Source organism: Triturus cristatus, chromosome 3_2 (assembly GCF_964204655.1).
Source record: "Triturus cristatus chromosome 3_2, aTriCri1.1, whole genome shotgun sequence".
Lineage (NCBI taxonomy): Eukaryota > Metazoa > Chordata > Amphibia > Caudata > Salamandridae > Triturus > Triturus cristatus.
The window spans coordinates 196,701,610-196,714,199 of NC_140584.1; the positions used below are offsets into that span (position 1 = coordinate 196,701,610).

Sequence of the window (12,590 nt, forward strand, 5' to 3'; positions counted from 1 at the left end):
TGACGAAATTCATGCTTTTCACTCATGGTTAAACCAGCAGAATGCGTACTTGCGTTTCACCATTGAGTACAATAAACATCGTTTGGCCTTCCTGGATATCTCCATCTTTGTTCATGAAAACTCACTGAGTTCTGAACTATATAAGAAACCTATGTCCAGAAACTCGTTGCTGTCCTTTAATAGCCATCATCCGAGGGCACTCCGAGAAAATCTTCCAGTCGGCCAATTCCTGCGGGTTCGCAGGAACTGCTCGACCAGACAACTGTTTGACAAACATGCTGAGGCACTTGCCAGACAATTAGAAACACGGCAATATCCAAAACGTCTGGTGCGTAAAGCTTGGAAACGGGCGTCAAATAACAATCGTGACGCCCTGCTGGACACTGATGTGCTCAAGACCACTAATGAGAGACTCACATTCGTCACCACTTTCTGTACTATGTCCAGCCAAATACAAAAAATAGTACGGAGACACTGGCAAATATTGAACATAGCGGATGGCAAGATCTCGCCTCCCTTATTTGCCTTCAAGAGGGGTCCTAGTTTGCGCGACAGTCTGGTCCATACCAGACCGCTGGCACATCCCACAGCTGAAACGAACACATTGTGGTCACTACCCCCAGTTCGTGGCCACTTCCCTTGCGGAACTTGTAGTGTCTGCCCGCAAACCACTAAGACCGTCTCGGTGGACATAGGCACAGGACGTCCCTGGGTATTACACAACCACACGAACTGCAATTCAGACTGCGTCATCTACAGAATCACGTGTCCGTGTTCCCTACATTACATAGGGTACGCCACACGCAAAGTGAAACTCCGCATTAGCGAGCACAAAAGTACTATCCGCTGCGTGAGACAATCCACTCGGATGACGGAGCATTTTCTAGCCAAAAAACACAAGGCTGAGGATCTAAGGTGGCTAGTACTCGAACGCCCGTTTATTCCTCAACACATAACAGACGTTGCCCAGTTCTTATTTCTTAAGGAACAAAAATGGATTTTCAAGTTGAAAACTGATACTAAAGGACTGAACGACAACATCCCATGGGCCTCGGTCTATACCTGAATCGGTTAGACTGTCTCTATGTTAATCACTCCAGGAAACAATGTTGTTTGATCTAGGTCAGTCACTCTATCGTTACGAGTAGCCCTAGCCAACGGTTGTTACATATACACCTTGACAGCTTTGTGGGAACCCTAGGTTTCAGTAGACATACTCTTTTCTATAGACATCGTTGTATGTCGACTGATCAAATGCCATCACGACATCCCATAGTATGCGGAGATTTATAGTCTCACGAGATTGTGCACTGTAGACTGACACTACAGGTACTTCGAGAAGGGATTATACATCACCAACTTTAGGTGCCTTCTCTATATTTTCAATTCCCTATTCCTAGAGAAGGTATAATCCATAACTGACCAAATTGCAAGTTGTAAGTGCCCTTATTGATGACTGGGTTTTACATCTACCCAGGTTATTCCCATGTATTAGGCCTATTTAGAAAGATTTCATGGCCTCCCTGTGCGGGCTCGTTAGACACACAAAGTCTTCCTCGGGCCTCTATACTGTATCTTAAATGTAGTTGGTCTTTTTCTTATGGTCATTCGAGCTCGTGGCAATTAAGGATCACATATCACCACTTTTTTGCAAGAATTTATTATTTACATTTAAACCATATACAAGTAGACAAGTCTACTACATCTGTGCTCCACATTTCAGATACATTTGATTGCTTAACCTGTTTGGCATTAAACACAGGGCTCCGTGATATTACGATATCTAGCGCATGCGCGGGCCGATTCCTTTACTCCCCGACGCATGCGCGTTAGACACACGAGGCCCGAGGAAGGGTGGGATGCACTTTATACACCACAGCGTATTCGGCTGGCTGATCCAATATAGTTGTGTCTTGTCCTGTTCGTCCTGACCATTCCGATCAGCTCGGAATACATTCGTAATCACAAGCGATACCAACGCTGTGTCTGATACCAACGCGTGCTCACTCTTGTCAGCGTCTATTTTAGGCGCATGCGCGATATTTCGCATAGACGCGGTGCAGTACGAGTAGAGAAACAGCTGAACAAACAGCTGAATTCAATTTACGTCCTACTTGAGTACTATAAATAACAGCCTCCCCATCCGGTCGATGCCTCCCAGACAGCTCGTGAGCCAGTCTGAGGTATCGACGGACAGGTGAGGAGGCAGGCGGCCTGTGCTTGTGGTTCACCCCAGTTCTGGATACTATCCTTAGAATACAATCCTGGATTTAGAACTGGCCTGTTGACCCTCGACCATATTTCCCAGGGCTGGTTTCCTTCTTCTCCTTTTTACTCACCAACCTTTTATGGCTAGATTTGCCCCAGGCCATATAAGAAGCCTTACAGGTCCTTCAGTCTTTTAGAGACATTAAGCTAACTTTATAGACCTAGGCATGGGGTCTTTGACTTATCTCTGTCAAGATTGCATGTATTTTTGACTGCAACTCTAGAACGCGCTTGTCTGATACGATTGCTACTAAGTAGCACCCTCTCCATTCTATCAAAGGTTTTTCAGACAGCAAACTAGTCAGAGATGCTGACGGATAAGCAAGGGGAAGATAGCATGCCCTTTGTTTTCTGAAACAGAATTAGCTGTTAGAATTCTGTTGACAGCTCTTTCACCACATATTTACAATCACTTATCTGACCTTGGTCAAATTAGTTGTCAGATAGAACGTTTCAAAGTGACATCTCCTTAACACTATCCAGATGGGCGGTCACGAGGTCTCGGACTTTTTTAATTAATTTGGGTTCCCTTTTTAATTTGTTTAAAATATGTGTGTTGAGTTTTGAACAGACGGGCATCCTTTGGCAATCTGTCTTGTTTTCTTTCTCCACATTTAAACAGAGCGGTGCCTCCTTCTCCGAGCAGTCAGCCGGGTGAGGTGAGGCTTTTCTCCCACACAAAGCTGGGTGAGTGTTTTTCAAATTTCTATACTAATTCAGTATTTAGAAACATCATGATGGAGTTTTATTGTTGATCTAGGTGATGCTGAATCAGCCTGTAGATCTAGGTGATGCTGAATCAGCCTGTAGAAATATATGACAGACTATAGGTTCTTTTAGTCATGAAACTTGGTTGATTCCCATTAAACATATTTTTTGACCAAGTATTCATTTTTAACTTCACTTCACTTCCTTGCACTGCACATCACTGGAGCCCTCAACTACTTGGGCACAGACCCTGGCAGGAGTTGATTTTCTTTTGGGGTATCACTGTCCGGTGCACCTAGGCAGAGTCCCTGGGGATCTGCATTTATGGGCCAGGACAGCGTTTCCCAGGAGTACCAGATGACGAGGCTCCGCCAATAAGGGTGGGCTGATGGACTCCTACCTCCTGCGGAGGGCTTGTCTCAATTATTTGTAGGATCTCTCGTGTTTCTCCACATTAACTACTATTTCGCTACTCTGCTACGGACTGTGCACCTTCTTGTTGGTTTCATTGCATCTATACTATGACCCTGTTTTTTCATGCATTTTTAAATCTTGTATTAATTTATGTAAGAATCATCCAGTTAATCATGTAAATATGTAAAGACTGTTAAAAACCAATTCACTTGAGCCTTTAAATAAATTTCATTTACTTAATGTTGTTCTGATGAAGGATTTTTTCCAGCCTTTTCACTTGCTGCTTGTAAAGTTTCAGCTCTTTAGCAGTTGGTCTAAAGGAAAGAAAGAATTGATTGGAAAAACTGTAACTGAGTGATGCCAAAAGTAATCGAATATCATTATACAGTTCTAGCATTTATTGATGGAATAATCTTTCAATATGCGAGATATGATCTCTGTAAGATATATGGGGTCATAGAGTAGGTTCCACCAATCTATAGAGCAAAGGGTGAGAAGCTATAAAAAATCAAATGCATTTGATATCCCCAATTTGCTGCCATTGCTAAATGTGATAAAATAGTCACTCTAGTTATTGAAAGTAATTCGACCATAAATAGAACCAAAAGAAGTGTCTGTTTGATCATTCCTGGATTTAATCATAGCTCCAGATATATTGTAACATGGAGCCTTGCAAAGCACATCCATATTGTGACATTAAGGATTATTTCAAATATTTAGGAGAGAACATGTTGCTTCCATATTATTCCATTTTCTTTAAGCAACAATGGACAACACGTTTATATTTTCAGAAGACTCTTCATGAACGAGGCTTCTAAATAGTTTACTTCACTGTTGGCAGTCTTCATGCGACTGCCTTTTTAGAGAGATCAATGAGGCCAATTGAGCCCTACAAAGACGATATTTTGTTTCAAAATTATTTTGCAGGTTAAGAAGCGAGGCAGTGCAGAGGCCTTTTGACTGCAGTCTGATGTGCTCTGTGTCGCCTTTTCTGCCTCTAAGATTAGAATAATTGAGTCTATACTTAAGAATTGTGCAAGAAAATAAAGAGGAGGGAACTGGAACTGCAGAATTTACAGACTGTAGAGCAGTGAGATGCAATGTATTATTTATTTATTGGTAAAGCTCCCTTGTATGCTGTGCTATTTGCATGCTTTGATGTGGCAGATCAAAGGTAAAGCTTTGAAATAAAAACAATTATTTAATAGGAAAATATCTTAATATTTATTCCTAAATGCTGAAAACGATATACATACATGCATAACAGTGCAACAACATTTATTCTACTTTTTTCAATTCTCGAAGTACTCATAATAACAGTGCAGATAATAACATTTATCTTACGGTTCATCATTACTACCAAGCTTGACAGACTATGTGTTTATAGATTATTTATTCTCAAATCAGAAAATTGTCATAAATGTTGCCTTGCTGCCACAACAGAGCACTGAAGGAGAAAGCAGTTCTTCTGCTGCAGTGCTAAAGTTAGGCTAGGTAGAGTCCAACTGGATGGGAGGTGTAACAAGCATAGAGTAATTCTTCAAAGAGCGTGGTAGACAACACAGCTGACAGGATGAGACTCCTATAACCGCTGTTTTCATAACCCCGAAATCCGACTCACTCCTGTATACCACATGGCTGTTATTGAATAAAAGAAATAAATACAGCATGCTGGCATCCCAGTTACGTGGATGGGGAAGCTATGACCTACTGGGAGGGTGGATTACACCCATGATTACAGCCCAGGTGGCACAGTGAAGATCCGCCCAGACCTAAATAAAATGGCTCTGGTCTGGAACTCAGTGTGAATATGCAAAGACTGGGACCCAAGAAGTAAACTGCAGTGCTTCACCAGCTGTTGCTGCCTGCGCATTGTTGGAAGGTGGAGGTTGCCAATTGTGGTTAGGTGAGCGATGGAGACTTGATTGCCCTGTGAGCTGTCTCGCTCTCTCTGCCTTACAAGAGGGAATGAGTGCGGCGAGGCTGCTGCACATCTGACCCGATAACACAATGAATGCCCTCAGCCTGTGAGCCCAATCCTGAAGTTGCGACTCTCCTTCATGCCCAATTCCCTAAGAGGGCAAAATGCCCAGAGGTAAACAAAGTGAAACACTGGATGTCACACATCTGAGAGGGAAACCAAAATCAATACGGCAAGAGCAAATACCCATACCCATGTAATATTCATGGATACATCAAAACACTCACAAGGAGGACTCACAGGTGGAAACTGCCCTGGAACCAGTTAACTGTCTTAATAACATTCTGTTAGCCATACTATGGCAAAGTGAAGATTGATATGGTGGGGATGGATGTGAATCTTTTACTTGCAGACTCTTGTAAACTGGAAGACAGAGTAGGTGCCACAGAATAACTTTGGCTGAACCCCCTGGCTTTGAGACTGGGATTGAAGAATTCCAGCAACAGCATGTCAAACTTCATAAGAGGATAAGATATCTGGAGTTTAGGCCAAAGATGCTAAGGATCAATACCACAAAAGTAACATCTGAGTTGTGGGACTGCCAGAAAGGGCTTAAGGCTCAAAGACTAAACTCTACCTGGAAAAGTGGTTGAGCAACACAGTAACCCCCAACAAGCTGACAAAAATTACTACTAAATTACTGTGACACAGCCAATATATTATGAAAAGTCGGGCCACACGTCCCATACAGGTTTGCAATGCTATCAATCTTCCTAGACTTTATGTTGGCAGTGTAAAAACACAGAGGCTACTTCTTCAATGTAAAGAGAACTAGCAGTGATATGCAGATCGCCTACATGCTGCTATTCTTTTTACTAAATTCAGTGCTAGCTGACAGAAGGCAAATTGTTTCACAGAGGTCAATGATGTGGGGGAAAGGCTAGAGAACGGAGGACAAGGGGCGACACCTCTGCAGTTACAAACATCTGATGCAAAAAGATGCACGAGACCCTTACGCCAGAAGAGGAACCATAACAAATTGTCACTAGAGTAGATGTGGAAGGCTAGGGGCAGCACTGAAGGCAATGGGGAGCCCTGACCTGAAACAGAGGTCCAGGAACATCTTATTCCCATCTACTGATGACTTGAATAACATGATGACCAGAATACGGATGGTGCCCTGTAGTGACCGCGATAAATTCAGGCATTATCTAGTAACTATACCATGCCTCAGGTGGATTCACAATGCTACTTACTGTGGCACCTTATTAAATGGGAAGCAGATACAAGCCTAGCTAAGGCTTATGATAGAATAAGATGGGTAGAAGTTCATAAACAGAGGGTTGGATGTGACTGCGTGGCAACTTTAGATAGAATCCTACCCTCCCAAAACAGGCCTTCCATTCCTCCACTCATGTTTAATGGTTGAGAAGTACAATCCTCCCTACATATGCAATGAGCCCCATGGCACTTCTGAAGTGAGTATCCACACACATTGGTCGTCTTATGGGCTAGCAGCTGGCAAGTGACACATACCGGACTTTCTAATGCTCTGCTTGACTGTAGCCTGGACACAAGTTTGAACCAGGCCAATAACATACTTTTTGCATTTATTTATTTATTTCTGAACACAGAGTAAAAAGTCTGGATACATCACAACATCATCAATGTTACATTATGATAGAGTAACATGAAGTGGCACCAACATCACAGATACCCAAGTAGGTCCAACATTCAGATGGTGGTACAAGTAAAGGGTTGAGACAACTAGTCCCAGGTAACCAACTGAGTACAAACAGATATCCAATGCATTAGCATTCTCTTTAGCCTGACACATATAATATCTGTAAGAATAAAGAACCAAGGTGCATTGTCATATTCGCTTTCTGTTTCATCAGTATCTTTGTCCACTGAATACATTTGATATGGGCCCCAAATTCTCTTAGGACAACTCTGAGGAAGAAGTAGGTAGCCATATACATCGGTTTGTGTATTACAATAGACCATATCTGCATGCCATTCATTTGCATCTAGTATGGGCATGTGAATGAGATCTTTCCATGCCTTTATATGGAAGAGGTTCTGCCTCTGGTGTACCAAGAGGGCTGCTGATTCAGTCACATGGCAGGAAGAAATGGTTCTGCCATGTCTCTCATATTTAGCTAAATCAGAACTTACATTTTCTTCTATTAAAGTGCATCTTGCTTACAGAAAATCTCCCTGCCAGATGCCTTTCTTTAGGATGCCAGTCATAAAGGACTTTTTGGAAGACCTAACTAAAATTTGCCCTCCAAGTGAAAGTTGAACTTAGTCAAGCTAAGCTGACTCCACATGAGACAATGCAGAGTGGACAAGGGTAAAGTGTTATTTAGAACTCACTCAGCGTTACTATCAACAGTGATCTCAGAATTCTACATCAATTAATTTCCTTACCTTCTTGTCCAGCTGAAAGCACTCTGCAGACATTAAATGTTAAGATAGCTTTGAGGTACTACCTAAACAGGGCTAAATAGTTAAGACTATCTAATCAGTTATTTGTGAACTATGGCATGATTAATACAGGATGACCTGCTTCCAAACAATGGAGACTCTGTATTTTCATGCATTCTACTGCGCTACCTGAAAGAAAATAGATCTTTGCTTGATACACCTAAAGCTCCTTCAACAGGGGGAAACAAGTCAAGGCAACGAAGGAAGGAACCAGAGGCAGACATATTGAGCACAATAACCTGAAGCTTATTTCATAGATTTGCAAAACAATACTGTTTAGACTCAGACTCCAGGAAGGACGCCCAAATCGACCATGCATCTTTACGTACCCCATTTGCCTCAAAGTACATCAATTAATTTTCTAATGTGCTTCAGTCCAATTTCTATTGATATTTTAAGTAGAGGAAGCTTGCCATCTTTCTATTCTGTTTAGTGTCCATGAATATCAAGAAAGATCTTATGATGGAGAAAAAATATCTTCCTACCTATAATACTGGTTTTCAATCAGAGGATCCTTGCTGAATTCAGGAACAACACTAATGTCCCAATTATAAGTTAAGCACTTAAGAGTAACTGAGTGTGTGGCAAGCAATGTGCAAGAGTGACATGAAGAAGAAAAAGGAAAATGGTGAGGGTTAGAGAGGGAGGCATATTTATTTCAGGCATTCAGAGCGCACAGAAAAACTAGATTAAGTGGGAGTGGTGAGCTGGAAGCAAAACACTGCCTACTTCTGCAAAAGATTGCTTCCTTTGCAAATCATCGTGCCATGTGGTATATAGGCATGGACCACTGATCCTGTTTTATGCAAATCAATATTAAGCCAAGTAGGAGGCACTCGTTCGCTGAAACAAGAGCTGAAGAAATTACTTCATTCATTCCTCCTTTTAGATCACTGACTCCGCTACACTAAACATAGGAATTTGAGACATGTCAAAGCTCTGTCACACTGCATTGAAGCTACCCTAAGTAGGCAGAAGCAATTCATAGTTCTGAAGGTGACAGTGTTTTGCAATCTTCAGCAAAAGTGGTATGCACCGACAACTGCTGTTTCGACATTTCACATTAACAACAAAAAATAGCAACAAGAAGTGCGGATTCAAAACCAATTAACAATGCCACTTGATTCTTTTTTAAATATGTCTCATTTCTACCTACTAAATGACAGAAACAAAATGAAAGAAAATTCTATGCTAAACCAATTATGATTAAACAGAATTAGTTTACCTTATTTCAATAATCCTTTATTGCTCCTCACCTTATTTTAAGCTCTTTATGGAGATGTTGATTTTCTAGTAAGGTCTTTTCCAATTTTGCTTTTGACTGTTTCAGTTGATCCTGGTAAGACTTTGCAACACATAAGTTAAATCATTAACTTCTACTGCACCAATGTAACTTACATATTAGAAATACACAGGAATGTGAACATCATTTAGGATACCTTAAGCAGTGCTTTATAGTTTGGTGTTGCATCCAAATCCAAAGATTGGGTACTGGCTGTTTTTTCTTCTTGTGCATTGTTCATGTGATCTTCATATTTCCTGTAGAAAGACACAATTGGTCTTTAGTTGGTCATCAGGGGAAAAGCAACATTGTGTGCAGTATCTATTAACATTTACTTAAAAAAAAAAAAAAGAGTGAACATTTGTTTTTTTTAAATTCTATAAACCAAAACACACATTCCATTAAAACCTGTGGCAAATTGGAATGACTATGAGCAGAAACCAACTAAGCCTTTCAGCACAGAATAACAAACTAAAGCAAAGAGGCACTGTGTGAACTGACCCCACGTCATGGGGGTCACATTCAGCCAGTGGTGACTTTTCAGCAACAATGACTAAGCATACTGAGACATCAAGTTTCATATATCTCATTCCAAGTATGAGCCTAGGAACACAGGCTTGCGTAGTATCTGAAAAATCAAGAGACTGACAGAATGTCACCACCACGACAGAGGGACTGTTTACGAATATATGTCGTTACTACGCATTCCGTTGCAACGCATGCCTTTACCACGCATGCGTTACAACTAAATGTTTTTTCTTCGCATTGCCCTTACCTCGATCTTGCCTTTACCCCGCTTTTTCGTTTTTGGGGGGGGGAGACCCCCATTGCCCCCTATCTTCTTTTTTTTCCCTTTTTCTTAGGTCTTCGCCGACACTAACGAAGGACTGACGCTTTTTTTTTTTCGACCAGGAAGACGTTTTTCCGTGATGACGTTGCTTGCGTGCTAAAGACGTCGTTGTAGCAATACGCGTTGTGAAGACGTTTACGAGGTAAGTGTACCGTTGTAAACGTAACGCGTAGAAAATGCTTCGTGGTAAAGGCTGTTTCCCACTGTTTACAGGAGCAAACAACGTTCTCAGAACCCTAGCAGCATTAGGCCCTCACTGCTGCTAGTTTCTTCTATGGTAATCTTTATGCTGAAGACTACACCTCTTAGTTTCTTCAAATAGTTATTAATAGGAAATTATTTATTGGATATTGCACCTAAAAATGTCAACCTGTCTAGTGATGTATGACAAAACCAATTTGGGACTTTGTTTCAAGGGCTTAGAAGCGGCTGTCAATTTGTTTCTTCGTGAAATCATACTTTACACCCCCACCTTGAATATACACTATAAAGAAAACACAACAAAGAGGCCTGTAGGAGAGACAATATTGTTAAGTCATCATCGTTATAATAATATAAAGTTTTCTAGCACATCATAGTGCAGATTTGCAACCTCTAGCTATTATAAATAACACGTTACAGTTTTAGAAGACTACATTCATTCTTTTAGACCAAGACAACTTCCACTAGCAAACAAGTTACATAAGAAACAAATACAAATTCCCTTTAAACACAAACATACTGAAAGTCTTCAAGCGTCAGAACTCTAGGACTTCATCTCTTCATTTCAGGATAATAAGAATACTTTTGCCAAACAATCAGTCTGATTCACTTCTTCAGGAATATCTAAGACTAGTGCTAACGGTTAATCCTTTGGCGATATCCCTTCTTTTGTCTGGAACACAGGTTAAGAATAGTTAGTTTCCATGAGGACTTGATCTACCTTGGGTGACCATATTCTGAGTCAGCCCATCTAAATATTATATGCATTTTTCACAACTGCCTTCCCTTGTTGATGTAAGTCATTTGATTAGCCCTGCTTCCCTGAGAAGTTCAGTGCTGAGAGTACCATTCGTTGAGATAAGATAAAGACCAAAATGGATCCATAGGAGTATGACCAGAGAGATAGACCCTAAATCTCAAGTCTCACTATATTTAGAGGCATAGCATGAATCTGGAATGGTCTCCGATACCTCATTGACAGGAAGTACTGTTCTGAGGGCCCCGCTCAAGGAAAATAAAAACTTGCAATACCTTGTCACACAAAACAGGGAATTGTGTCTTTGCTCTAAAATATGTGTATGCAGCATAGGCTAGGGCAGATTGGAGGTGACTGCCATGCATGTGTTCTACTGTTCTACTGTTCTACTGTTCTGTGAACAGGGATTAATAACAATCACTTCCTGTAAGATCAGAACTATGAACTATCTAATGATTTGATTCTTGATACTATACTACCTTAGGGATGCTACTGCTTTCTGGGACTTATTAGATCTTTCTAGTTACCATAGTCTCGAGTATGGTAATCAGAACGGTAACCACAGACAATTTGTTTTCAGTATAGTATGGGGTACAATGGCTGTTCAGATTGGTATACAGTGTTATACTGTTTTGTAGCATTTATACAGCGCTTACTACCCCAAAGTGGGGCACTAAAGCACCTACTCGCAAAGATAGCAAGCAATGCCATGGAGGGTGTGTGGTTTAAGGGTGTGGCTTTTATTTTATGCCTGTGTGGAAAGTGTTTCATGTTGTGCATGATGAACATTCAGGTGCGGTTATGTGTTATAAGACAGGTGCACAAATTAGAATTACAATAAGGACTAACAGCTTTGCCACAGGGATAGAGTGTATACCTGCACACCAAAAAAGCAGATAATAGAAAAGGCCCAGTTATCAAAATGGTGACATGTTCCAGGCAAAGATGATATGAATTAATAAAATAATTCCAAACGGACAGGAACGGGATCTGGTGATGTAAGCAGCAGTCATGCACCATTTTATTTTATTAATTTTTAAAGGCAGGGAAAGGCCTACTGCTGAATACATTTACCTCATAAAGGATGATGGCGGTGGAAGAGCCCTAGTAAGGTCATGGCTCAGACCCAGGCACACTGGCACTCTGCCACACACAAGAGTGAAAGACGAATCGCTTGGAAGGTTGCTGCCCGAGGAGTGAAAGAACGAACTGGCCTGCCTCAAGTTACTCAGCTGATTTCACCCATCAATGCGAGCCCTAAACGTTTCTTCTATCCCAGAGATCCTTGTTCTTTTTAGTTCACATGAGGCATTCTCCTCACCTTCTAGAATTTCCTCCCAGAACAACTTCCACTTTCATTAACAGAAGGAAATTCTATTTCAAGATATAAAAAAAGACAATGTGGTGAAAGGAGACTTACCCTGCTTTCATTGTTTCGACTAGGACAGTAGCATGCACAGATTTGGTAAATCTCAGTTTGTTCAAACTTTGCCTAGCTCTTCTCTACATTAGTTCCTCGAACAACCTCAGTGAGGCATGAAAGTTGACACAGATCTATTGTAATCTTGACTAATGCTTTAAATAGTTCACCGCAAGATAAATGTTAATTGTTTTTATGCACCATATATAAATACAGATACGCTACAACTGAGATAAAATATGCATGACTGACGATACTGTCCAATTGAGGCAGGGGATG

General features: G+C 41.0%; 1 protein-coding gene across 4 annotated transcripts in view; it reads right to left on the minus strand.

Moving 5' to 3' along the window:
- The window catches only part of CEP70 (centrosomal protein 70), a 450,608-nt gene that overhangs the window by 292,977 nt on the left and 145,041 nt on the right, over positions 1 to 12,590 (minus strand). For 3 of the 4 annotated variants that reach the window (XM_085647489.1, XM_085647488.1, XM_085647490.1), the window contains exons 9-11: positions 9,241 to 9,340; positions 9,058 to 9,146; positions 3,627 to 3,704 (exon numbers count right to left, since the gene is read on the minus strand). In XM_085647489.1, the coding sequence (XP_085503615.1) occupies positions 3,627 to 3,704; positions 9,058 to 9,146; positions 9,241 to 9,340 (267 nt within the window). The remainder of the gene's footprint in view (positions 1 to 3,626; positions 3,705 to 9,057; positions 9,147 to 9,240; positions 9,341 to 12,590) is intronic. The other variant, XM_085647491.1, reaches the window with a different exon arrangement.